Here is a 27,886-nt window from a genome sequence, read left to right on the forward strand (position 1 = left end):
GTCGTCCCCCGTGGGGGCTGTCACAGGGCTGTCACTCCACCTGCTGCTCCACCATCCCTCTGGCTGCACCACGCGTCACCCCACCACGTCACCCCACGGGTCGCCCCTGCTGTGTCACTCCATGGGTTACCCCCACTGAGCCACCCTGACGGGTCACCCCACCATGTCACCCCCACCACGTCACTCCGCAGGACTCCCCACCGTGTCACCCCTGCCAGGCCACCCCACAGGTCACCCCACCACGTCACCCCACAAGTCCCCCCTGCTGTGTCACTCCATGGGTCACCCCATGGGTCACCCCTGCCAGACCACCCCACCTTGTCACCCCACAGGTCACCCCCACCGTATCATCCATAGGTCACCCCACGAGTAACCCCTGCTGGGTCACCTCGACAGGTCACACCCCCTCATCGTGTCACCCAGTCGAGTCACCCCTCTACCCATCACGTCACCCCCACCGGGCCACTCCACAGGTCACCCTGCTGTGTCACCCCGCCATGTCACTCCACAGGTCGCCCCCGCCATGTCACCCCCCCTCCCCACAATATCACTCCACAGGTTACCCCACCGTGTCACCCCACGGGCCACCCCCTCCCCGGGCCACTCCCCCCCCTTCCCACCATGTCACTCCACAGGTCACCCCAGCCGTGTCACCTCCGCCGCGTCACCCCGAGGGCCACCCCCACCCCGCGCCGCTCCTCCCTCCCCACCGGTTCCCGGTGTCCCCTCAGGGAGCCGATGGGGGCGGCGGGGGACGCCGGTGAGACCCTCGCCGGTCACAGCGCACCGTCCATCCGGGGGGCGCGGGTCGCAGCGGACACCGGCGGGCCCGGCCCCGGGGCCCTGCCCGGCTCGGCCGCCCCGGTGAGGCCGCCGCAGAGCCCGCGGACCGCCGGTACCCGGCCCCGCCGCCCCGCTCTCCCCTCCGGGGCCTGCAGGCGCCGCAGGCCGCGGCCCCCCCCCGCCCCCGGTACCGCCCGCCCGGCCCCGCCGCGCCGCTCGGTCACTCACCCGCGGCCGGCCCGGCGGGAGCGGCTCCTCGGCGCGGGGGGACAGCGAGGACCAGAGCAGCAGCAGCCCCAGGAAGCCGCCGGCCAGCAGCAGGGCGCGCAGCAGCAAGCCCGGCTTCAGCCGCATCCTCCTCCTCCTCCTCCTCCTCCTCCTCCCGCCGCCGCCGCGCCCGGCCCCGCACCGGCGGGATGGGGCTTCCGCCCCCCGCCGCGGAGAGGCGGTGCTCCTCCCGCCGCCGCCGCGCACCCAAACTTTCTTCTTTTTTTTTTTTTTTTTTTTTTGTTTTTCCCCTTTTTTATCTCTTTTTTTTCCCCCCGGCTCCCCCGCCCGGGCGATGCGGAGCAGGAAGTCGCCGCCGCGGGAGACGCCGTTACACGTGGCCGCCCCGCACCGGCTACGGCCCCCCCACCGCCCCGCACCGGCTACGGCCCCGGCCCCCCCCCTCCCCCGCGCCGCTCCGCCCCGCCCCGCCCCGGTCCCTGGGACCGGCCCCCTCTCCCCCCAGCCCCCACCCCTTCACCGGGTCCGGCTCCGCCCCGCACCGGGCCCGGGGACCGCCCCCCCCCCCCCCTCGCCCCTCCCGGTCCCGGCCTCCCCCGTTGCCGCCCCCCCCCCCCCCCCCGCCGGGCCCAGCATTCCCCCTCCCCGGTCCCCGGTCCCGGCAACGCCCCCCTCCTTCCCCCCCGCATTTCTTTCCCCCCCTCTCCCGCCCCGGGTCCAGCCCCCCCGCCCCGGTCCCCGGGCCCGACTCCCCCCCCGACCCCGCCCCGGTCCCGGTACCCCGGACCGCCCCCCGCCCCGGTCCCCCCCCCTTCCCCGTTTCCCTCCCGTGTCCCGCGGTTGGGCAATGGGGGGCAGTGGGAGAGCCCGACCGGGGGTGGCAGCACCGGGGGACACCGGCGTGTGACAACTGAGGTGGCAAAGGCTGAGCCCCAGTGATGGGGGGGCTCCGGTAGCGGGGGCCGGTGCCTGCCGTGGGCAGCGCAGGGGACGGTGCAGGGGAGCGGGCAGAGCCAAGGCAGTCAGCTGGAGGGGAGCAGATTAAGGGCGAGATAACGATGTTATCGGCCCGGGCTCGTGGCTGGTTTGTTAATAATTTTCTGCACTATAAATTTACCACCCTCAGCCCCCCCCACCCCCCCCCCCGCCAGGAGCCTCCGCACGGGCAAACCCACAGTGCCAGACCAGTGCTCCCAGTATAAAACTGCTGCCTTTCTGTGTGTGCCGGACAACCACCTCCTCCGGCGTTGTTTTGGTTCTATTTCCGTTGTGCTCTGGGAGGATCTTGAAGGTCCCTTCCAGCCTGAACCGTTCCATGGTCTCAGATCCAGGGACCCTGAACATCAGCCCAGGAGGTGTTTAAAAGCTGGGCAGAGGTGGGTTTGGCAGCGCTGGCTCCATGGCCGGGCTCGATGGGCTGAAAGGTCCCTTCCAGCCACAAGGATTCTATGATTAACGTCCAACGATAAAGGCTGTAGAAATGAACCAGGATGTGACACCCCGACCAGGATCGTTTTGGAGGAAAAAGGCCCACACCTGAGCAACCTTTGTAGCCGAGCACACCTGGGCACACACACCTTTATTTGCTCACACACCCTGCACCGCTGCACTGGCAACGGGGGTTTTTTTCTGTCAGATGCTGTTACGAGACATAGAAAAACGCGATGTTTAAGGTGTGGGCAACAGCTGGAATCCTTCTGGGTGTGTGCCCAGCTCCCCAGAGGGGTTCCGCGAGCCTCCCCGCTGCCTGTGGTGGCAGGAACCAGACCAACATCCCAGCATGAAGGGTCTCAGCACACGAGAGACATGGACCTGTTGGAGCGGGGCCAGAGGAGGCCACGGAGATGCTGGGAGGGCTGGAGCCCCTCTGCTGGGAGGACAGGCTGAGAGAGTTGGGGGGGTTCAGCCTGGAGAAGAGAAGGCTCCGGGAAGACCTTAGAGCCCCTTCCAGTCCCTAAAGGGGCTCCAGGAAAGCTGGGGAGGGACTCTGGATCAGGGAGGGGAGCCATAGGAGGAGGGGGAAGGGTTTGACACTGAAAGAGGGGAGATGGAGATGAGATCTGGGGAAGAACTTCTTTGGTGTGAGGGTGGTGAGAGCCTGGCCCAGGTTGCCCAGAGAAGCTGTGGCTGCCCCATCCCTGGAGGGGTTCAAGGCCAGGTTGGAGGGGGCTTGGAGCAGGAGGTGTCCCTGCCCAGGGCAGGGGGTGGCACTGGATGGGCTTTAAGTTGACGATGTCCCGGCCCACCCGGGGGAGGGCACATCGCTCCTGTTCGGCTGTTCTGTCTACCTGCCCTGGTCGTTCCACGACAGAGAGCATCTTCCACCTTTTTTTTCTCATGCACAGGCCATAGCATCTGACTCCAGAAGTATCAGGTTAATACTGGCCTTGGAAGTTGTTTTTTTCGGTTTTATCCTCATTACCGACACGCTGATGTTTCAAATTCTGCCCTTAAGAGTTTTTCCTATGTAGCAAAATGCCTAAAAAGAACGTATTTTTGCTCTTGCTGGATTCGTGCTGGCTAAGACAGAGAATTCAAACTCGAGCTGGCTTTGGATTGCCTCCAGTAACATCCAAAACCACTTTAAAAAGTCTTTTATGACTTGGAGAGGGAGAGAGGGAGGATTAAACATGATTATTACTTTTTTTTCCCCCTCTCAGTTGCAAAATACTGTATAAACCATGGTGGTTCCCCCACCCAGCCAGCACTGAAACAAGGCACAGCCCTGGCTGTTATTAGGGAGTTGATCAACCTCTGTTAGACTGATATTCCGTCAGTCAAACCCTTCCAACAGCCTGGCAACTGTCACAATGTTTGTGTCTGCGTGTGGACGTGTCTGCAGCTCGCTTCTGTGGAAATCCTGTGTTCACTCCTCCATATGGAAATACCCCACCGTGTTTAAGCCCTTTTAAAGCCTCGCGCTCTTGAACCCCAGCCCCCGGGGCGACCTGCAGGTGAAGGATCCGATTAGCGATGCCCTAAGCCCCGCTGGGGATTTGGGGGATGGGGGCTGGAGCAAACAGCAAGATCTCACGACAGGACCTGGCTACGCCTCTCTCCGGAACACTTGGCCACAGCAAAGCCCTCTGCTCGCTCATTAACCCAACGTTTGAAAGGAAATTCCCACAATTTTGTACCCATCAAGGTGAAAGTCACGTAGCACAAAGTCCCGTGACACAACGAGCTACCATAGGGGCTTCGCTGTACATAAACCCCCCGCAGTGTCCTCATCTGTGGGTTTTTTTCTGACAACCCACAGGTCTCCTTCGTAAAAATCTAGGAGTCAGAGACCAGCTGCTCTTTCTACTGAGTGCAGGGAGCACAAAACACATGTGGGTTTTTTCTGTGTGAAGAGGTTCTTTGAAATTAGCAATGGGTTGTAGACCTCAAGGGATTTCACTTACCTTAGAAGTTCCCTGATTTAACTACCAGCGCTTCATTTAGTGCAGGATTTTACTCCACGAAGGGTTCAAGGCCAGGTTGGACGGGGCTTTGAGCAACCTGGTCTGGTGGGAGGTGTCCCTGCCCAGGGCAGAGGGTGGGACTGGATGGGCTTTAAGGTCCCTTCCAACTCAAACCATTCTATTGTTCTATGATACACTCTAGGCTTCCTGTGATGGCAAACTTGGTCATGCCTTGATGAAAGAAGAAAGTGCTGGAAAAAGCCAGCTACCAGAGAGTAACCTGCTTCCCTCAACTGCAGCCCCTCAACCCAGTCAACATGTCTTCTCCAGCAAGAACCTCCAGCTCCATGCAATCCCTTTGCCCATCTGTGCTGCCCTTCCCTGCTCCACTCCCGGCACCTCTAAGGTCATTTGGGTTTCTTTGGTCACCTCTGGACAACAGTCAAGCAGGTCTCCATATTGCTCCTCTGGCTCTGGTGGAACATTCATGCCGTGCATTAGCCCTACAGCAGATCTTCATGCCATATACTGAATCTTGGGGTGTCCGGGTGGAACCCAAGACACTCCTTCCCTGGCTGGCATCAGAGAAGGTGGTGGTGGAGAAGCCTGCCCAGATCTACCTTAATTTCTGTTGAAGAGGTTCATGCTCCCCTCCGAGGCCATCCCCGGCACCAGGGGATTTGAGGAGAGATTCAGGATTAATGAAGGGGTCACTGCTTGGAATGATCCAGAAGGGCAGAGTTTGGCGTACACTACTGTGGAGATAAAGCTACATGCTAAATATTTACCATGTATGTACATTTAACCTCAGAGCCAATAAAAAGGAACTAAAGTACTGGTTCTTAAATTCCTCTTAATTTCTGTGATTGTTTTAAATGTACTTTAATCAAATAAGTGGCTCTCGGAAATACTTAACACGTGCTTGTGCAAATGAGGCTGAGACGTGCTTCATCTTCACTGTTTTGTGGTCAGGATCCCTAGTTTTTAATACCGCCTGTAATTCTCATTTTCCCCTCTTTTTTTAAGCCAGAGGTTTAGCCATGTGTGTCCTACCAAAAAACATCCTTTGGTGTTCCAGGATCCAAACGGCTGCTTTGGGCAGGGGGGCTTTGCCTCCTTCGCTTTTCCTTCGCCTGTTTTGAAGATGATGTGATGAATCTTCTTCAAAAGATGAAGATGTGATGAATTTTGTGGCGTTATCTCTATCCCCCGTGCCCCTGTCGTGCCCACTTAAGTCAGTTGCTCTCCTCCCGCAGCATCACCTCCAGCTCCTCTTCTCCTCTCCCACACGGCAGCACCAGGCGAGCTCGTTATCTTCTCCTGGGCCTGGATCCTCTCTCCCTTCTGGAGGCCAGAATGTAAAAAAATGTAATTTTTTGGGGGGGGTACCTATTATTTTTCAGCTGCACTTTCTGGTATCAAGTACCAATTGATGTTTATGAACGATGTTGTATTATTAATACTGTTTTTGTCTAAAAAGATTTAACCTCCTTGGGATTTGCAAGTCCTCAGAAATATCCACACCGTTGACAACCCTGGACAGATTTAGATCTCGTTAAAACAGTGGAGGGGATGGTCTGTGATGTGGGTGTTTCAGTTCAAAGAGAACTGGAATCAGTCTAAGCATGGTTTTGCCATTTAAAAATAAAATCAATATATGTATATATATTTAAATGATTTCTTTTAGGAACTCTTACCTGTATTTTGAGTGAGATGTAAGTGTAGGTAGTCTTATATCTCAGGTCTGGAAAATGTCCCTTTCCAAGGTGTCCCATTTCTGAACACACTGAACAGAAATTAACTCGCCTCATTTCCTGAATCTAGGGCAGAGAAAATTGAAATAGGTTCCTGTAATTTCTGTTATGCTGAAAAAAAATGAATGGTGTAAACACCCACATTTCAGATGCTGATTTACTTTTCAAAAAAAACCCCCACATTTAAAATATAGTAAATTAGTGGAGTTAATTCGATGAAATTGTCAGTCTGAAAAAGATCCACAGTGCATTTGAGCTACAAAATGGAACATTTTATAACTATAAATTAATTAGATTTTCATATTTCTGTGGACTTTTACTATTCAGTGGTAAACTTCTGATAGTCTAATAAAAAACCGGTAACTTGGGTATTTTTGGTTCGGTATCATACCTGCTGTATCGGCTACAAATCTTCACTAAGTTTGACGGCTTTTTCCCCAGGATGTATTCTGTTACGTCATTCAAAATTAAACAAAACCTGACCACTGAAGACAGTAAACACTTATAAAGCGTGAGATAAATAAAGTCAATGTGTCAGATCTCAGCAAGATAAAGCCCTTTGAAGTGCGTTGATGATACTGAACGTGGTTGAAGCCCAAGGGCCAGGGTGAAGAGCAGCCCCTTTTCTTACCCAGCTGCTCTTTGGAGAGAAATTGCTAACCACCAGATTATTCCTATTCCGCGTCATCCGACACCGAGTTGTATCGATTAGTGATCGAATGAAAGGATTCTGTTATAAAAGGCATCTTTTGGGGAATTGCTTGAGGAATTGCAGGCAGCAGCAGCTGGTGGATCATAACACTGCCCACATTCAACTCTCTTCCCAAATATAACCATAATGAAATAGTTTTCATAAGGGAGGGTTTCCGTACAACCCGCAGGTCCATCATTTTGTGGAAGTTTCTCCCTTTTCTCAGGCCCGAAGTTGCCTACAGGTATCCTTACTTGATACGAATTAAACAGTTTCCAACTTGCACAGTTCTAGCTCGGGTATCGATATAAATACTTCTTTCAATTCTTTTATTTATTTATTTATTGAGTACATTCTCCATCCTTTTCCCAAACTGAAAGTTAAACCAAAAAAAGAACCCCCCCAAAAAACAACTTGAGAGAAAAAAATTCCCAAACCTGTCAAAAAGACTTTGACATAAAGGTGAAGAACTGTAATAAAGTCGTCACCTTGGCAAGCTGAGCTCCCTTGCTTTTTAGGCACCCGTGACAAGTAGCAGTGACAGCGGCAGGGTCTCATCCCTCGAAAAAACCGCGGGTTTCTGGAGTCACTGCCATTCTACCCCCTTTCCCCATGTCGAACTGCAATGACTTGAAAAGTAGTTGGCTGAGTTACTGCAATTAAATCAAAACTTTTCTGAAATTCCCAGGTGCAGGCAATTAGCAGGAAGGAGATCTCGAGATTGTACTTTTATTTTAATACTGGCTTAACTACACCTTTGTCCTGAGTAGTTTGACCAACTTGAGGACATCCATTAGGTTTGGAGTTAGTTGGGGTTTACAGAATAAGTGAGAAAAGATTAATATAGAGTTTTGCCCTTAAAAAAAATATCAATTTACTTCACTGGTTGCAACTTGAAAAGCATGCTTAGAGAGCAACAGATTATTCCAATTAACATTATTTCAAATTAAACTGCAGAATTACTGATTTATTCTTATTCCCTGACCTTTTGCATAACGAAAGCTGCTCCTGTGAACCCCAGGCCAAAGCGAGGTGGATTCCATTCCTTCGGCGTATTGGAATACAACTGAAAATGAACACAGCGTCTGTGTAATTAGTTTGGTTCGGGTTTTTTTTGCCCCCAAAATGGTGCTGTGGGACACCTCCCCACACGTCAGTCAGCTCTGATGCTGGCTGGCGTCTATCGAGGCTGCATCTAACGAACCCCGGAATATTCCCTCGCTGCTGCATTACTGCTCCCAGGGACACCTGGCAGCAAAGGTTTTCACCTTAAGTGAGGAATTTCCCCTTTCCAGAGGCAAATGGGCATAATTTTTTCCATAGTCTAACCATGTCATGTTCATGCAGCAACTCCCAGAGCCCTGAGGGTATCAGCAGGTATTTAGCAGGGGTGAATTCCTTTGCTTGAAAGCAGTGGAATGTTGCCACTGATTTAAACAGAGCCAAGATTTCCTCTCCCATTCTTTTTAGGATAAAAGTTACCAGCTATGAGCCATCTCAACTCTAAATATTCATGCTGCTGTTCAAAAGAATCACTTTTTTTTTTCTTTTTTTTTCTAAGCCAAACACGTATACAAGTAGTTTAACCAAATTAAGCCCAGAAAAAAGAGGAGAGCAGCAAAATAAATAAGAACGTCACCCAAAAGCCTGCTGCAGCTCGGAATTTGAGGGGCTGAGTTGTATTTGTGCACTTTCGTGGGCTACAGCCTTCCGGGGCCATTACCAGCCCAACATCAAGGCTTTGGAAACCCACCTAACCCTGGGGAGATTTGGAAATCCACCCCCAGCTGAGCGCAGGGGGTACACAGCTGGAGACAAGGGGAAAACGATCCAGCTTCCATGCTCTGTGTATTACAATAGTGATGCAGAGTAGTAAAAAATAAAGCATTAATTCGCAATGCTAAAGTTATATGCAATTACGCAAGGGGCTGGGCGGCTCGAGAAGAACCACGTTTGTGTCCTGAGGGCAACGTATTGTGAATTCTAAAACCAGTGCTCTAAAAACATGCCTTTATCTACTTTGCACAAAGTCAGATGATCTTTTTGTTTTTTATACCTAAAGATAAGGTACTAGGAAGACAAGACAACTTATTACCCGCAGAACAGGAAATACCTGCTATTGGGGATCTCTTACTGCATGGCCGAGAACAGCACAGACATTTTTGTAGTGGGCGAGGTATGTTTTTTAACCCACCCCCAGCTTTTCAAATTCTGTCCCTACAACCTCCTTTATTTAAACATCAAAGGGATTTTTCACTGCATTGGATACAGCCCTGTTGTCAAAATCCTCATTCAGATGCTCCTACTGATACCTTCGGAATTATGTAATATTATAAATGTAAATAAGATGCAGATTTTTCAAATACTTGATTTCCTTCCCTGTGTGAGTTGATTACCAAAGCAGGAAATGTTCTTCATAAATGCTTGATCCCAACACAATAAAAAAAATCCATATTGAAAAACTTTGGGGCTTAATTTCATTTGAGAAATAGTCAAATCAGTGTCAACTGTGAGTTTTGCCCAAATGAAGCTTTACCTGCCCTTCAGACATGCAGCCATGGGCCGGCTGAGACTGGCATTAACAGGCCTCGCATCTCCATGCTCTGTTTTAGAAGTTATTTGATGTTTTAGCTCACACGAGAAGGAGGATAGCAGATTTTCTTGGCTGTAGGATGAGCGCACCTGCAGCTAAAGTCCATCTAGCCATACCATTCCATACCAACGCTGTGAAAGCACCAAATTGCACTGCCCTGCACTTAACGTTTTAGAATGGACCCACAGATAGGTCATAAAAAGTCATTTTCACAGGTAAAAAAAATGCACACAGGCTGATGATGCGATATTAATAATATTCCAAGTTAGTGTGAGCCATCATGATTCATATCGCTCTGCCACGAAGGTCCCTTACTGTGATACAGGACTTCTCCATGGGAGAGGGACTCACCTTTTTCATTGTGTCCCATGTTTCTGGCTGTGTCTCAGGGTCCTACAGCCACACGTGGTGGCAGTACGGCAGGTATTTTGGTCACATAGAATCATAGAATGATTAGAATTGGAAGGGACCTTAAAGTCCATCCCGTTCCACCCCTTGCCCTGGGCAGGGACATCTCCCACCAGACCAAGTTGCTCTAAGCCCCGTCCAACCTGGCCTTGAACGTCTCCAGGGATGGGCCAGCCACAGAGCTGAGGGATGAACTAGATTTGAGTAAGTGTTTCTAACAGTGATGGCCTTCCTGATGCTATGCAGTAAGATGCCAAACTAAGCTTGATGGTGTGGGACAGGGTATAGTTATTGAGAGATGATAGCATCCCTGTCCTTGTGCTTTAGGGATGTCGCCCCTTCTCATGCCTCCCCACTCGGTTCAGACACTGTACACGCTGTGTCTCGGCGGTGGTAGCACCAAAACCTTCTCCAACCACCTCATTCCCCATCACATGCCTCTCCTGCTATGCAACTCAATTTTCACCCCTTTTTTCTGCCCAACCTCTCAAACTCACCCACCTCACAGGTTGTAGACTACTGGTGAAGGTGACAGTTTGTGGAGTAAATTATTGTTTCCGTATCGACTTGATGAGATGGAGATAGAGGGGCGTTGGGAAGGGGAGTAATTTGCGTGGGCTATTCAGGCTCTAAATTCTGTTATTGCCCTCTACACAGAACAACACAGAGTTGTTATTCAAAGGGGCATTAGTCAAGTTAACTTAAAAATCCCCTGCATTCAAGAATCTGGATTTTAGACTCGGCATAATCTGCCTTGTAGTACCCACAGAAGTTAATTAAACAAGTAGTTACTGCTTTGCAACCCAGACAGGGATACACTGTTAGGCAGGAACGATCGATGACTTGCACTCTCTGAAAGAGTAAGTACAGATAGTACAGGGAAAATGTATGTAATTACCTTAAAAAGAGCTTTTATGTTTTTATGACTGGCTGCACAGCTTGAATTGTTGTTGAAAAATTAGTTCATTGTGTTCTTCCCAGAAATGGCTTCATCTGATCACGCTCTCCTCTCTGATCACTCAAAGCTTTCACCAAATCCCTCCTTTCCCGCTGCTGCCCTGTTGTTAGTCCCTCATTCTCCCTCCTCCCTCAGAAAAATGGTTGCTTTGGACAATAGAAGCCCCTCATCAGGCTCCAACCTTGATACCGGGATTCTGTTTTCTGGTTAATTATCTGGGTAGAGTTAAACAGTTCCCTCCCTTGAAGCATCCACAATAATCTCCATGATGAAGGCAAGTGTTTCATCCCACCCTGTGGTGCATGGGGAGGAACAGCAATAACATCAGCATCTACCCTCACCACATAAACTGGGGAAAATCCAGACCTTTTTGAAGCTCCTGGTGCCACAGCCGTCTCCCAGCTGGTGGGGAGACCTTCTCCTAGTGCTCCAACAAACCTCCAGTACTTCAGGGTAACACCAGCCCACCTCCACCGCAGCACCCTGGGGCCTGCTGGAAAAGCCAAGCAACAGCAACTTTAATGCATCCAGTAAGTGTCTCCCACCCTTCCAGAGCTTCTGGTGGGCAAAGTCCTTGAGAAGGACCTATGCCCTGTCCAAGCTCACGACTTAGGTGCTCCTGCCTTCCTCACACCAGTCCCTGTATTAAAAGTACTGGCACCAGGACCCTAAAGAAGGGCAAGTTTTCACAAAGTTGGCTGAACGCGCCCAACTTTCCATCAATATAAGCTCAGGGGTTCTGGGGATGATCATCCTGATGAGTTTTGTGCCAAAGCAGGAAAGATGGTGCTTTTTTTATGGTTTCTTTTGACATAATAAAGACATGGTGTCCGTTGCTGGTTGTCCCAGACCCAGTAGATCCCTGTTGGATCTACTGAAGTTACGTAGCTAAAGACTGGCAGTATGGGAATGGATCGGTCTGGAAAATCCTTAGCAGATGCATCTGGTTTTCTTCATTCTCCCGTGATGTCATGTTTCAAATTTAATACATTATTTTATGTATCCTGCCCACAGTGTTTATTTCCATGCCCAGGAGCCTCATGGTGCTTGTCCGTTCTTCCTCAGCGCTGCCAGTGGCACTGCATCACCCAAGCAGTGGAAATCAAATCAGAGTTGTCCCAGAAATGAGTCTGATTCCTGTCAGGACAGAGATTCCTTTGCCTTTCCTCCCCAACCCCCAAGTTTTAACATTCACATCATCCTGCTTCTTTAAGGACACATTTGAAAATGAATTTCACACTCACAATCCATCCTTAAAGCTGTCATAAATCCTCCAACAATTTTTGTTTTTGATACACCGGGTTGCACAGCAAATCACAGCTTCCATTACTGTTAAGTTGCTTAATTCCCTCAGGCTGAAGTACCTGCAGCCATTCGGCACCATTGACTGGGTATTTCATCTCAGGAAATATAAGTACCTTTTGTGCACCAAAGATGATATACTATTTTTTTCTACTTGTCTTTTAATAAGCTTCCATCACTATTTTTACCCAATCATTCTGAAGGTCCACAGGCCAGATGCTGAATACGTATAAATCATGCAGCTCCAAACACATCAAAGGAACTATATTCATTTGTCCCAGGATTTGGGTTCCTGCTTCCAGTTTTACCAGACTTTTCTTCAACTAATCTCGCAAATGCCTGAACCACATCCACTTCCTACCCTGCCCCTCTCAATCCCTTTCAATTACCTCCTTCTTAACATATAACCCCTCCGTAATGCTTCCCTTTTAAATCCTTTTCAATCCTATTTTTTTTTCCTTCCTCTTCATTTTTTTTTTTTTAAATTAGCTAATTGTTGGAAGCATTTGTAACTCTCTGAAACCGTGCTTCTGAAGGCATTGTGGTATGTTGACTCTGAGGGCTAAACTTTCTAAGCAGCTTTTGGAATAATGAGATTTGTGTGCATGACTCCCTTGCACCGCTTTAAAGATTTACTCTTTAGAGTTAAAAGATTTATTTTATTTTATTTTTTAAAAAAATCAGTTTCTTTGTGCTGCTGGCTTGTAAACACCGTGCTCGGAGCACGCATCCCTTGCGGCGTGGTTGCCCTTGTCTCCTCCAAGACACTCGCTGTGCTTGAAGAGCTCGTGAACGTCCAACCTCAACGTCCTGACCCCAGGGTGTGCCCTCCCCAGCAGCTGCTCTGCTGGGCAGGTTTCTGGTTTGTTATTTTACCATTTGTGTGTGTAAAATATTTGCACAAGGCATTCTTTTACCAGGAGGTGCCTTCTCTTTCTTGGCACGGCCAACTTTTCCACTGATAAGTGGCAGCAGCTTGTGGATATCTTACATAAAGTGTACGTGGCAGGAACTTGTAGAGAACTTAAGTAAAGTTTCCATCCAGAGGTAATTGGTTTGGTAAATGGTTTATTTGGTAAATGGTATTCCAATTCTGTTCAGTTTACCAAATTGGTAAACTCACGTGCCACATTTTTCAAGTTCACAATGCCTAAAATGTTGACCTTGGCCCTGCAGGCTGGCTTGGTGGCCACGATTGTTCCTGACATAGCCCATTACACTTTGTATTATAATTTGACATGGAGTTTGATGACAAACGAGCCTGCCCGGCAGCTGGTTGTTGCCTGCAGGACGCTTGACCTGTTCATCAGGGTTGGGGTTGCCAAGCCTGAGTATGGCTGCACCGTTCCCTTTCCCACGGGGTGGTCACCTGGCTCTGTCCACATGCCCTGTGGCTGTGCCAGATGGGGTGGGTTGGCTTCCTTGGCCATGCCACTCATCCTGGGAGCGTTTGTGTTGCCTGAGCTCAGCCTGGTGGTCCTCCATCCTCCTTGCCACACTCCAGCCATCCTTTTGCCACCCAGGGCTGGACCCCATGGGAGCAGGGTCACTGCTGTTTTTCCTCCTTCCCCTGCCTCCTCGACATGGCTACCCCTGCACTCACCCCACTCTGCTCTTCAGAGACACTCAAACCACCCGCTGAAGCACTTCACATCCCAAAAAAGCACATGGTTCTACCATGTAGCACATTTTTGAGTTCCAAGTTTTTTGCCTCACTGGCAGCTTTTTGGTTAACTAGCTGATTCCGTGAATAATGAGCGATGTCAAACATAATTACAGATAACTGGAGAACGAGAAGGCTGTGCAAGTCTCCTGGAAGGGAGAAAAGAAGAAAAAATAATAAAAAGCTATCTAGCACACGTGTAGGTTTTCACAGATGGCCTCACTTGCCCTTCCTTTTCCTCAGGGGTGACGGAATCACAGAATGGTTTGGGTCGGAAGGGACCTTAAAGACCAACCGGGTGGGTGGCTGATTGGTTTTTTTGGGGTTAGTTTTTTTCTTTTCCCCCCTCCTTTCCCCCCCACTTCATTTTGCTGCCCACTGAGGTCCCTCAGCACAGCCGCTCCAGGAGTGGCAAAGGAAAGGCACAGGGTCAGGCTTCTGTTCCTTGGCTGGCACAGTGCCTTCCCCCTCTTCCCTGTGTTAACCCCAGCTGCCTAAATTCACCTTTGGGGAGGCGAAAAAAATGCTTTTCCTCTCACAACAGCTGCCATCAGGTGTTCAGTTCTAGGTTATACAGGTTTAAGGAAGAGTTGCACAAAGGCTTCAAGCAGGCAAGAGCAAACCCCTGCAATCACAGCCAGCCTTAAGCCTGATGGTCAAATATTGTAATTCGTTAAAAAGCTTTCCAACCAGAGAGTGCTCCTGCCCGGACCTGGTAAATGGACCCAACAGCTCCCACGAATCCAGCCTAAGGATGGCGGTGTCTCTGCCCACTCCAGACCTGCCCCGGTACCAAACAAGCCTGCGCTGATGGAGCGGGAGAGAGCAGAAAACAAGGCAAAAGAAGGGTATTTCTCTCCTTTTTGATGCCAGTCCTTGTAACTCTGAGGCTTTTCCCACAGGCGCTCAGCCGTTGCAGCTTTACAATAACTTCCATCCGTGACAACTAAAGAAAAACACAATCTTCCCATCCTCAGTCCCCAAGCCCCGTCACCCTCCACTGCCCCCAAAACCCACCAGGAGCTCAAACAAGCCCTACAGTCAACACAAACACATCAAAAATATACTGTATGAGGTAAACTGCTGAATTTTGGATGCTTGCCACTGGCAAACCGTTTTGTCCTTCCAGCTTCAGAGCTGTGCATCTTCCTCTTTCTTTAAGGATGAAGCTCCCTGGGATTTCTAAAGGGCTCTGTTGGCCTATTCTGGGCTTGGCTGCCATGGCCAGCAGGAGGACTTGGCTTCCGTTGCCATGGCAGTGGGAGCCCTGGCCCCGCTCCTGGAAAAGGGCTTGGAGAATTTTTTCTTTCTGGGGCATTGCTGCCACAAGGGCGACAGCAATTAGGTGAAGCCTTCAGGTATTGCAAGGATATATATCAAAGAACCATGGAATGGTTTGTATGGGAAGGGACCTTAAAGCCCATCCAGTGCCACCCCCTGCCCTGGGCAGGGACACCTCCCACCAGACCAGGTTGCTCCAAGCCCCATCCAACCTGGCCTTGAACCCCTCCAGGGATGGGGCAGCCACAGCTTCTCTGGGCAACCTGGGCCAGGCTCTCACCACCCTCAAGGCAAAGAAGTTCTTCCCCAGATCTCATCTAATCTACTTCACCGTGGCCTGAGAGCCTGTGCTTTAGCTGGACAGGTGGTGGTGGACCCTCATGAGATGGGGACCTGCTCCCACACTGGCTGGCTCCAGAGCTTATGTTAGCCCTCTCCAGAAAAGTGAAAAAAGAGTATTAAAAATAAATAATCCAAGAACTCCACAAGAAGATAAACGCACCTTACATGCCACATGCTATAAAAACTCAGATCTAAATTACTACTAGTTTTGGAAGAACAAATTCAAAGATCCCATCTTTGTTGCTCTTCTGGGTAGAGCAAATATTTTGTGATATATTGTTGTCTCTTCTTCTGAAATGCAAACTGTTTTCTTTATCACTGACATAACACACTTTGATAAAAAACGAGCTGCAATATTTGCGTGTGCCAACCCCTGTGCTCAGACCCCGAGGAGAGAATGTTGTGGCAGGGCAATAACAGGGAAACATCTCCTTCACCTTGCTTCCAACACGCGCTTCGGGAGGCAAATATTTCACTCTGGGTTGACTCTGATGGTGGAAGCTCTCGGGAACTGAAAATGTTGTAGACCTTATTCCTGGATAGACTTTCCCTAATTCCATCACATGCACGTTGACAAGCCCGTCCTAAGAACCACCACAGCATCAGCCTTTTAGTTGTAAACTGGCTGAAATTGGCTCGGAAATGGGTCAGATGAAAAACTGATGCAAGAGAAAAATTTTTTTGCACAGAACAGAAGTTCAGCAACACCCCCTATACCCAAAGTAGCCAGCATGAAGGACGTGAAATTGCTGGGTTTTTTGCTTTTTGTTTACTGGGCGCCCGTGGCACCCTCGCTAAGTGGCCAGCAAGCAGCCACGGCAGGCTACCTGCCTCGAAAAGCAGCAGGTTAGGGCTCCTAAAGGGTGAGGGGCACAGATCTTCATTTTTTAGCCTGCTGTTTGGAAGGAATAAACTGAAACCAGCAAATGCAGCTTGCCATAAATTTTTCTAGCCCTACATCCATCATTATCCAAGACCCATGTGCCGTTGGCTGGTGTCCCTTGTTGGTACCATGTCCATAAGCTCTCAGTAGCAAAACCATCTGCATTCTCAGTGGAGCACGTGGCAATTTTGCCTCCCCACTGCTCCCTCCCTGTCCCAGCTGCTATTTCAGAAACAGTTAAAAAGACGGTTCTTGCTCCCGGGTCTACGCAACAGCCCCAAATGACACCATAAGCTCCTTTAAGGGGCTGACACCTGACTTGCCAACATCAAAGAGTTTAGTCACTGACCTGATCTTGGATTGGTGTGGTCTCCTCTTAGTCATGTGTCCCGGTGCTCAGGGCGTCATCTCTGAAGGTGGCAAACACAGGTTTCTTGGCATGAAAGTGGTGGAACCACAGCTGGTCACTGATGGTGAGGTAGGAACAGGAGCCCCTGAGGTAAAACAGCTCAAAGATACTGAGAGTGAAGCTGTGAAGACTTTATATAGCCTTGGGCACGGCCTGTTGCTGTGTGGGACCGGTGAGGAGCTGGGGGGTTGCTCAGGTGCCAGCCCTCAATGCTGGTGGTGTCATCATGACCCCTCCTGGGTCACCTAAGGAGGCACTGTGGGGGGATGCCAACTGATGACAGGCTTCCTGCTCTCAAGTTGGGTTCTGGGGAGCACCGAGGAGATGAGGATAACCAAGTGACCTGGAGACAGTACCCACCTTCTCAGCTAGTTCAGGTGGTAGCCACCAAGCTATCAATTCTAAACCAGGAGACACGTTTAACTAGGCTTTGAGCAACCTGGTCTGGTGGGAGGTGTCCCTGTCCATGGCAGAGGTTTGGAACTGGATGGTCTTTAAGGTCCCTTTCAACCCAAACCATTCTGTGATTCTAAGACAGTGATGAACATCACTTAAGCAGAGGAAATAAAAAAGTATGAAAAAAAAAATCCTGATTTTTCCCCTCATCATCTCAAAAGCCAGAAAAAGCATCTAACTAGAGCAATCCAAACACATCCAAAGACAGATGCCACCTTCTGCCCCCACTCCCTGAGGCCTCCAGCTGAAGAGGTGGCTGCGATGCCCATCAGACTGGAGGAGGGTCCACACAGACGTGTCCCCTTTGCAGCAGGGTGCAAGTGCCACCACAGGCCTGAGGAATCGCTCAGGGCTGGTGCCATCACAGCCCTTCCACAGCTCCTCTTCCTCTCCTTCCTCCCCACTTCAGGTCTTACTGCTCTGCTGGCATGTCCCGACCTGCCAAAGCTCTTTGAAGCTTTTTCCTTGAAGGTTAGCACCTGATGTTATCACAGGTAATTAGATAATTGGCGCACAAGTCACAGGAGGCTCCCAGTTTCTTTCCTGGGGCTGTGAACTGTGAATGATGCCAACGGGGGTGTCCTCTTGTTGTTTTACCGGGTTTAACTTTAAGCTACATTAAAACTAGCGCCTAATTGGTTTTGATGTATCTAAAGCACTTTATTGTTCTTCTAATAATAATTTTTATTTGTTCCTGTTGTTCCCGTGCCAAGGGTAGCGCCTGTAACGTCCACGGCTCCAGCCTGGGGAGGGATTTGACGGGAGTTTTTGTTATTCATAATAATCCCGGTCACTTGCATTTTGTTTTGTTGCTGTAATCACCGTTTCAGTTTATCATCGTTCTGGAAGGACATTTACCGGGGTTTGCTCAGTGGAACTGCCTGTAAGGAATTAGTCCCAAATAGTTTAGGTGGAAAATAATAGTTTTACTATTTTTTTTTTTTTGCAGCCTTCAGCCGGCACTTGGCTACAGCAGCCTTTAACGCTCTCTAGGCGAGGAACAGGCACGTAGTTTCAGTGCACGCTTGGAGTTTTCTTATTTTTGCTACTTTTCATGTCCAAAGGTCTTCAGCAGCAACGCTCACTTTAACTGTCCCCTCAAAAAGTTGTCTGAATAAATAAAAATTAGATCGTGCCCAGTTAAACCCTACCACAACTCTGCCACGCGTGGGGGATGTCGGGGGTGGATTTAACCAGCTCGTTTAGATGAGAAAGTTTCACGGTAGAGGTAGAGCACTGAAGTGTATGGGCACGCGTTCAAAAATTCAAGAAGTTAAAGGGGTTAAAGTAAGGAGATGCCAAAAAAAAAGAATAAAAAAAGAAAAATAATTCTTTTAAAGATAAATAAAGTAATAGATAACGAGCAACTTTTCCTTCCCTAGTCTTTGAAGCCAGATGGAGTCCTGCTGGTCCCCTCTGTGACTCCTGAAGGTCTGCAGGGTGGGGACCCGCTTGCAGGGGGCTGAGCCTGCTCGGGGGGATGATGGATTTTGTATCTCATCACTTGTGGGTAGAAGAAAAACCAGTGGTGTTGGGAATTTCTCAGTTGGGTTTTTTGTTTTTTTGTTGTGGGTTTTTTTTTTTTTGGTGTGGAAGGGTGACAAATAAATCCCTACTTCCATGACTTTTTCCTAGCACCAAGCATCATCATCCCTGACGTTCCCTGTGCTTCCCTGTCACTTGAGGACTGTTACGTGCACTGCTTTGTCCTCGTTTCTGGATTCGCCTCTTATTTAAGTGGCCGTTCGAGATACAGGTGCAGGCATTGCTCTTCCTCGGGGAAGACGTCTGTGTCCCTCCCTTTCTGTGGCTGTCACAGAGCAGCCGGTTATTTCAGCAGCAGCTGCAATACAGCTGTATTCGGGGTACAACAAACCGAAACACTAATGCTGGAGCTTCAGAGAGGTATTTGTTCAGTCAGATCATGGTCATTTTTTTTTTTTTTAACCGTACTTCGGCAATCTTTTACTTGGTGTTCTGTCAGGTAATACAGCCAAATATAAAACAGGGCAGGTGTAAAATTTTTATTCCATAGTTCAGCTTCTTAATCACAGTCCACTAATTTACAGGCACGTGCTCCCCGTAAATCCCTTAAGCACGTCTTGGAAACATTACTTTAACGCATCGGTAAGTTGGTAAAAGCTTCTACAGCTGTTTAATAACATCTAAGCCAACCATCTCAGACTAGTCAGCACAGAAGTGTATGTTTTCCTTTTACTTATTATAATGGATATATTACTAATTATAGTCTATTGTATAATACTTCAAATGCACACACCTGAACATATTTTCCCTTTTTTTTTTTTTTTTCAGAGAGCTATATTTCCTACACTACAATAACCAAAGAACTTCACCTCGATTCCCAGAAAATTAGACAACTCTGGCTGCCTTGCCCACTGGCACATCAATAGGGACTACTCAAAGTTGTCTCCAGCTCTTCTTGGCCCTTTACAAATAGTTTAGAATAGTTGAATTGCCAGGGAGAAGTTTTTCTGAACGTGGTTTAACAGCGAGCCCAGGCTGTAACCCCGGACTCTCAGAGAAGTGAGAGAAATGGCCATTTGGCAGGATACCTGCGAGAAAGGGCATTTGTTCACGGAGATGCCTGGAAAACGCTCTGACCACCAGGAAGGCTGGGCGATCAGGAGAAGCATCTCAGAGACTCAGAAGGGACCACAAATCTCTGTTTTGCCACTTAATGCTTGGTAAACTCTGTGTGTATGTTTGTGTGGGGTGGAGCACCCCAGCCGAGAGCCGGGCAATGCCCAGTTACTTTGGTCAACAAGAGTTTTGAGGTGGAAAACCACAGGTCAGGCCCGCATCAGCAGGAACGTGCCCCCTCACAGGGCCAGCAGCCGTGGAGAAAGGCTCCTGAGCCCAAGGATTGGGTTTATAGAGCCACGGCACAGACTTGTGTGAAAAACTGGCAGCAGAGCCCCGGTGAAGCATCGTTATCCCTGCAGGCGTAGGTTACCACGACACCTTTAGATGTAAAGCAACTTGGAGGCTGACATGGCAGGAATAAAGGGAAAGAAACTTTAGGGGGGGGCTTATTTTTCTTCTTTCTTGGCTGATTTAGAGTGCATCGCACAGCCCTCACGCTGGCTCTCTGATTCCCCGGGAACTCGCTCAGCGACAGGACGGGGTACGGCTTTTATCCATGTCCCTGCCTATAAACAAATGACTCCGGAGGTGTACACACTGAACAGGAGACAAACTGAAGGATAAATTAAATCTCTGCCAACAGGAAGTAAAAGATGATGTTTTACTGCCACCTCCGCAAACACAGCTTTGATAATGAGAATTTTGGGGACATCTTTTTGTAGATACTAACTTTGCTGACATATTGGAGAAGAAACAGAAAGCAAAAGCTGCTGCAAGTTAGACAATCTCTCTCTTTGGGGGTTTTGTAAGAAAACCCCCCTCTGACTCTGCAACTTGATTAGACATTAACCCATGCCATGCATTAATCAGTAATTATGCACCTATTTCAGATGTGACATAATGCCTTCAGTTAAAGTTGTTATGAGCCCTTGGTAGCTTATAAGCCACATTTTAATATATTTCTAACTCAGTTTCTTGTATCTACATTGGCGCGATAAGGATAATGACAAGTTTAAAACCTGCTTGTCAAGGTTTTCAGCTGCTTCTAAACATTCGTATGAAGTTCCACCGAATAAGATGCCTCTGTCCTTACACATTCCCCTCTCTGGGTAGTGCTGAGTTTTGAAGGTGGGTGACAAAGCAGATCAGCAAAGCAATTTTATTACTGAACGATGTCTGTCTGTGCCATGAGCTGTATCTCTGCCAGGGACAAAATCTGTGATGAGACTGATGGTAAGGACAGGACCTCTGCCTTCTCCTTGGGGGGCCTTTCTGCCCCCCCATCCGAGGCTTTAGTCCCCCTCAGCTCCAGGATGGGATCCACAGCAGCAGAAACACCTCTGGCGCAGGCCAGAGAAGAGGATGGGCATTCCAGCAGAATCCCACCGATGGGGAGCCAGCAGAAGGAAAGAAACTAACTAGGATGGATAAAAAGAGGCAATTGCTGCAAAGAGCCACCAAGGCAGAGCCAGGCTGTTCCTTTTATAAGGGCTGTCTGTGATGCCTGAAGAGAACCACGTGTTGTCCCGACCCAGGCAGGGAGTGGGCAGAGCTACTGCCCACTGATTGGGGTTGACATCTCCCGGAAAACTTACCTAAACCTTTTTCCTCTTTCAAAAAAAGCCCAAGATGCAGCAAAATATTAACCTGAAGCAAACCAGTGATCATAACGTTCCGCTTTACACACTAAAATACAAAGCATCTGCAGGAACACGTGTACCTTTGGTGGAAAACCCAGCCCTGGCTTGGTGTCCAGCAGGGCTTTGCTCTCGTTGTTGGGCTCATGCTTTTCACCATCAACACGTCAGATTATGCAGCTCTCTTTATTCTAAATTTAAGTCCTTTGCAGGAGGGGGTGGGACCGATTGCATCTCCGTTCCCGAGTATTTGTGATGGAAATAAACATGCAGGCCCTGCCGTGAAGAGGTACCCAAAATTATCAGTAGCTGACCTTTGCAGGTCACGCTTCCTTCGCTTCCAGAAAGAAACCCTGCTCCTGCCTCTTCCCTTTTTCCACCAATTCCCTCCTTTCCCTTCTCCATTAAACTGCCACCCCCTAATCTCAGCGTCTGGCCTTTCACCCCTGCACAGGCTCATGACTCCTGATCTTCTTAATCTGGGATCATTACCATCAATCACCCCTCCAGGCAAGCGAAGCCTTTCCGTCACAGGGGGACGCTGGGGCCCAACAAACCCTCCTGGCTGGTGATACTGGGTTAAATCTGGTGCCATTTGGAGCTTTTGACGCCTGGTGGTGGTTTGTGCCAATGAGATGCTCCAAGCTCATCAGCAGAAACCTGCCTGGGCTGTGATTCCCTCCAGCTGGAGTCCTTTAACTGTGAGGGGTGAAGGATTAACTTAATTAAATCAACTAATACTTTGTTAGGAATACTGCCAAGGTTAATGAGGACCATGTTTTCCTTTCCTGTGTCTTAATGTCTTTTAGATGGCACCGCTGCCCAGCTGTCCTCGATGCAGCTCCCCTCACCTCCTTGCACTGTCCGTCATAGATGTCTTGATGCCCCAGTTCATCTGCTTCTCAAAAATGGCTCATCCTGGCTTTTCCTGCACCCTCTGCCGAGCAGGGCCTTTCCTGCTGGCCCACTTTGCATGGCATATCCATATATTCCCCAGGGCTGGGCACCTTCCACAGTGGCCACACAGAAGAAACTTCTCTTGGTGTGTAATTAACCAGCTCCACAGCGCTGTGGACATCACACCTCTAGGCAACCACAAATTCTTACTGTTTTAACCCACTCCCTCTTTACATGGCTCCTTCTCATCCATGTATTACTCCCTGGGGCCGGGCACCTACCATAGTGGCCACACAAAAGGAAGCAAACTTCTTTTTGTGTATAATTAACAGTGCTGTGGACGTGGCACCTCTAGGTAACCCCAAATCCTTACTGTTTTAACCCGTCTCCTCCTTGTTCCCCTGTTGTCTGTGTTCTTTTCAGAAGGGCCACTGAAGCACCTGATGCTTCAGGTCTTGTGAGAAAGACAAAAATACTAAGACAACGGGAGCCTTGTCAGTAGCTGAGCCTCTCAAGTCATACCAGACTGCAATGTTTGAGTGCAATTTTTTAGGAATTTTTCTTAGAAAGTGATTTTTTCCCTCTGCGCCGCGCCGTCCGTGCGCTGTGCCAAATCACAGCTCATCACTTCCAGACGTCCTGCTGCACGATGCACCCAAAGCACAGAAAGTCTATTTTCCGAATGCAGCCGCAGCCTCAGGAAACAAGATGCATTTTCCTGATCACCTCTGGCTAAACCTTCTCATTGTCGTTTGCTTTTACACAGGTTTTTTAGATCGTTTTTAAAGGGGTTTTTTTCCCTGTTTAGATTTTCTTCAGTCCAGTGCGCTCAGAATTATAAAACGGAAACATGAGATTACGGGAGACCTCAGGACAGACTTCTGTATTACAGATGATTTAAAAATAACCCCCTGTCAGCAACCAACTATACAGATTTACTAAAATTTGACTTTTTTTAAGAGTAAAAATCTTAAATATGAAGCTCTATACACTAAAGATTTACTAAACCATGTTACTTATTTGCCTAAAATTTTCCAGTCAAGGGATGTTATTTTAGCACGAGAAGTTTAGCAAAATCTCTTGGTAGAGTGGGTATACATAATGCAACAGCAGGTATTTGTCCTTGGGTATTTTTGTTTTAATTTTTTGGTTGGTTGGTTGGGTTTTTTTGGTTACCTTCTGGCTTATTCCAGTTATTTTTTTATAGGTCTTTCAAAACTTTCTTTCAGACAGGGCAAGAGCCTCAAAAATCTTCTGCAGAAGCTCTCCTGGACCCTTGTCCCTGTCTGAGAGAACCGATGGATCAGATTTGGAAGGGAGTTAAACACACCTAATACCAGCTATAAAAAAGCTATTTCTGATCAGTTTTTGTTTGCAAGGGTTTTGAAATGTTTTCCCTCACAACCTTGATGGATTAAAAAAACAGAAACAAGTCCATCATCATATTCTTTTTTTTTTTTTTTTTTTTTTTACTGCACATCCTGTGTTCTCTCAGCAAATGCTGGGCTGACAGCATTAAAGGTCGATGCTCTTTAAGCAGAAAATGGGTGGCAGCCGCATTGCAGGCCCCAGGGCTGGAACGAGCAGCTTAAGAGGGTCCCACTCTCTCAGTCCCTTGCCGAAGTGATCAGTAAAAATGCAAATAAATTCTGATTATGATGACTTTTAAAAAAAAAAAACAAAACACAAAGGTGACCTGCACTCTTACACAGAGGCAACCCATCAAATCAGTTTGGTTTAGCTATTTATTTATGCTTCTTCTACGATTTTCTGTGGCATTGGATTTCCTGAGATCACGGAGAGGTGGTGCCTGGGAAGCTGCCAGCCATGAGGAAGACCTTGTTCAGCAGCTCCAGACCCTTCATTCGCAAACGGACAGCCCCCGGGAAGTACCCATTATATCACTAAAACATCCGCACTGCTGCAGAAACACTTGTTCTAAGGCAATCTCATTTTTCTGGAATAACGGAAAGTGAAGTCTCGTCAAGTCTCTGCACCAAGAGACGTGAAACCTCTCCCAGATCCTCCTCCCTCCTTCAAGCCCTTTACCCCAAGGCTTCCCTTTAGTTTAGATTCTGGAATATACACAGGGAAACACATGATTTTAGAGTCTTGGTTGTACTCAGTGTTTATTCCAGCTTTTCCAGTTCCTGTGCAGTCATTTGCTGGCCACAAAAAAGAGTCAAATAACCTCAAATGGAAAAAATTTAGGGTCGGTGCTGATGAGCTCTCAAGATACAAAGATCTTCTTTTCAGGCACGTTAATTAAAGCCCTCTCAACCATAAAACAATTAATTGAATAAACTGAGCAGGTCATCGGTTGGGGCAGATTAGCAGAGCTCCACGGAAAGGATGAGCCCGCGTCAGTTGATGCTGCCCGTGCACGAGATTCAAAGTATATTCAGAAATATCTGGTATTTTTAAAAAAAAAAAACTCCGTGAAGAGAAACATCCCAGCCTTGTACAGAAATGTCTGTTAAAGCTAAACGCTCCTGGTGAAATATGAGGGGAAGATATATCTGTCCATCCCACCGAGAGGTTTGTTGGGTAGAAAGGATACGGCTGTAGGAAGATTTAAAAAATGTTTTTTTTAAAAAGTCACGAAATGCTGTTATCAGCAGAAAGCTTTGGAGAACACCCCAGACAGAGTTTAATTTAGAGGTAGGGACGATCATTTATTATTAATAAAAAGTTCCCGTTGAAGGAGCCCTGTGCTGAGCAAGCTGTACCCATTTTGGGGATCCCTCACCCCAAAGGCTCCAGGAGCAGCTCCCTGTCCCTGGGGCCACCTTCTGCCCGGAGGAGGGGGCTACAGACGGCTGGGGTGAAGCTCCACGCCAGGGCTTTTTGTCTCAGCTTTTTTAAAAAAAGAGAAATTTTCTGAAGCTGAAACCAGCGAGATAGTAACAACTGTCTTCACTATTAGGCTAATGTGTCCTATTTTTTTTTTTTCTGTGCAGTTCTGGTTATAGTAAATATTTGAAAGATCAGCCCAGGAAGTGAAAACAAACCTCTCTCCTCCATCTGCCTCTTTCCACTGGTCACATATGTATGTATACACACACACACACACACACACACACACACACACACACACACGCGCGTCTTGTGTTTTTATGCTGCACTGTGGCAAGTTCTTATTAAACTTTCCTCAAAATACGGACCTTCATTTAACCTTTGTATTTCCAGCTTCATCAACGGTTGTTCCACTGTTGACTCACGACAAAGTCCAATATATTTTTCTTGTATTTTGCCTATAAAACCTGAAAACATTACGTAGAACATTTTTTTCCCCCAAAAAAACATGAGTTATGTGGATTGTTTCCTATCAAGGACTGCTAGATCTCACAATTAGTGCCCAGTGATGATTAAGGTTTCCTTTGGCCGTGCCGTGTTACTCCGGGAGGGATGCAAAAGGCATGGAAGCTCTTTGCTCCCGCAGCAGCCTTGAAATCAGACATTTCACAAGCAGACCAGCGAGCTGCAGTCAGAGAGGGAGTGATATAACCCCACCAATCTCTGCAGGACGGGAATCGCTCCGCCGGTTCCGCAATCCTCCTCTATTTTGGGCACGCAAGTGCTGCTCCCAGGACTTTGACAGTTTGGGGCCAGGCACAAGCAGCAGCTCGAGGGCTGCATTTACATTTTCAGGCAGCCACTTTCTTCTTCTCCTTCCAAATCCTCTTTCCTCGTGCTCAGGCTGCAAATAACTGATGCTACGAGTGTGGCACCGGGGAAGGGTGATGCTCTCTCTGCAGCTGGCCCTGGGTACCAGGAGCTGGGCAAATCCGAGCATCCTCCCACAGCGGCCCTACAGCGTCCATTCCAGAGCGCACCGTATCTTCACAGCGAATTTAAACAATGCCCGAAACAGCTCACTTCTTTTAAAATAATGAAATGAGAAGTCTAAGTCTATAGACACATTTCTTTCGATCTCCAACTTGCAGCAACCGCTCGGTGCGTGGCCGCATTTCACATTTTTCCCAGCGCACGCATCCTGAACGCCGCAGGGTCTCACCCCCTTCCTAAAACCTTCCTATCGCCGACATTTTGGGGTCTTAATCTACAACTACGAGGCGCTGCCACAAAATAGCACGCAGTTACTGGTAGTAGAACCACCCTCTGGGTGCAATCAGTGCTCCTTGCTCATAAACCCAGCTGAAGGAGCCACGGGGAAAGCGCAGCCGCCCCCCTCCCTCCGAGTGGGTAGGGGTTTTGGTCGGTCAGCCCCCTCTCCAGCCACGGGGATAAGTAACTTAATCACACAGGGTATTTTGGGAACCTGAGAGGATGTGATCCATCTGCATTTCTGGTGCTTTCATCGGCAAATTCATCTTGCGAGTTACAGCAGGCCACGCGCTTGAGATAAATTTGTACTTGCTTTTGCCTTGGAAAATCCCAAACCTATCAATTACGTTCCATGCATCGGTATTGGCTGGTTCCTGCTCAGAGGAACCTCTCCTTCCCCAGACACGTTTCAGAGACCTCTCCTGCCAACAGCTCAGTGGGTACGAGGGACACCACAGGCCATGACCATCACCAGCGTGACAACAGCCTGTCTGACCCTGAGCTGTGCCTCTGCCCAAAACACCAAAATATCGTGACATGGAGCTTGTTTACACCTCTCATTTCCTCCATCGTGACTTCCCTCAGGGATTTCTGCACTCTGACAGCACCCAGCATGTTTCATGCCCATTTTCCAGCCTATTTTCCATTTAATTTATGCCATTTTCCAGCCTATTTTCCATTTAATTTATACTTTGGTAAGGATTCTGCCTTCAGAGAAGATAGCTGGTCCACAAGCCTTCCGTCACGCTGCAGCTGCTGCTGTTACATTTGTCACTGAAAGAAAAACATCTCACCTTGTGTGACAAAGGGATTTGAATCACAGTTGCTAAATATATCACATATAGAAATTTGATTGCTTTACTTTTTTTTTTTCTCCTGAAAGAGGGGAAACGTGAGGGCAAAACCTTACAGATTATTTCATGCTTTGCTACAGTGTAATTCTAGACCCTAAGGTTTCTACCATTCCTATTTCGGTAATGAATGGAATGCAAAAGGGAGGTATTTAAAATTAATTGCAGCAGTTCTGAGGGTTAAACCTGCTTAACCCAACCTTTTATTAAGAGGACGTCAACAGAGCATATATCTTGTCTGGGGAGCGCTGGGGTGTCATGATTCTTCCCCCAGCACGTTTGGTTCTAAAACCTGGGATTTCTTCAGGTTCCTGTAGCCGTCAGGCGCACCACAAACCCGTCCCAAACGGCAGCGTCTGTCCGGAGCTACTCACTGCAGCAGGATCTGACCTGAGAAACACGGGGGGTTTGTTTTACTTTATTAACTTGGAGTACTTTTAAACAGTTGTGTTTTTTTTTTTTTTAACAAAGTTTTTTCCCCTTGACCAGCAAGGGAATTTTCAGCTGAAGCTCCCGGCAGCGTCCGGAGAGGCTCTTGGCCAAGTTCTTCGGATCCCGTACGTCCACAGGGACCGCCCGCTGGCTCCTGCATTTCCCTAAGCCTCGGGAGAGATTTCCTGGATCTAGGAAATTTCATTCCTGACTCCTTCCACCCCGATGCTGGCGAAAATGCC

At 48.5% G+C, this 27,886-nt stretch overlaps 1 protein-coding gene across 1 annotated transcript in view; it reads right to left on the bottom strand.

The window, feature by feature from the left end:
• The window catches only part of GALNT7 (polypeptide N-acetylgalactosaminyltransferase 7), a 55,802-nt gene extending 54,665 nt beyond the window's left edge, over nucleotides 1–1,137 (bottom strand). The window contains exon 1 of the mRNA XM_074154781.1: nucleotides 1,012–1,137. Within this exon, the coding sequence (XP_074010882.1) occupies nucleotides 1,012–1,137 (126 nt within the window). The remainder of the gene's footprint in view (nucleotides 1–1,011) is intronic.
• Between the last annotated feature and the right edge of the window lie 26,749 nt (nucleotides 1,138–27,886).

Source organism: Numenius arquata, chromosome 10 (genome assembly GCF_964106895.1).
Source record: "Numenius arquata chromosome 10, bNumArq3.hap1.1, whole genome shotgun sequence".
Taxonomy (NCBI): Eukaryota; Metazoa; Chordata; class Aves; order Charadriiformes; family Scolopacidae; genus Numenius; species Numenius arquata.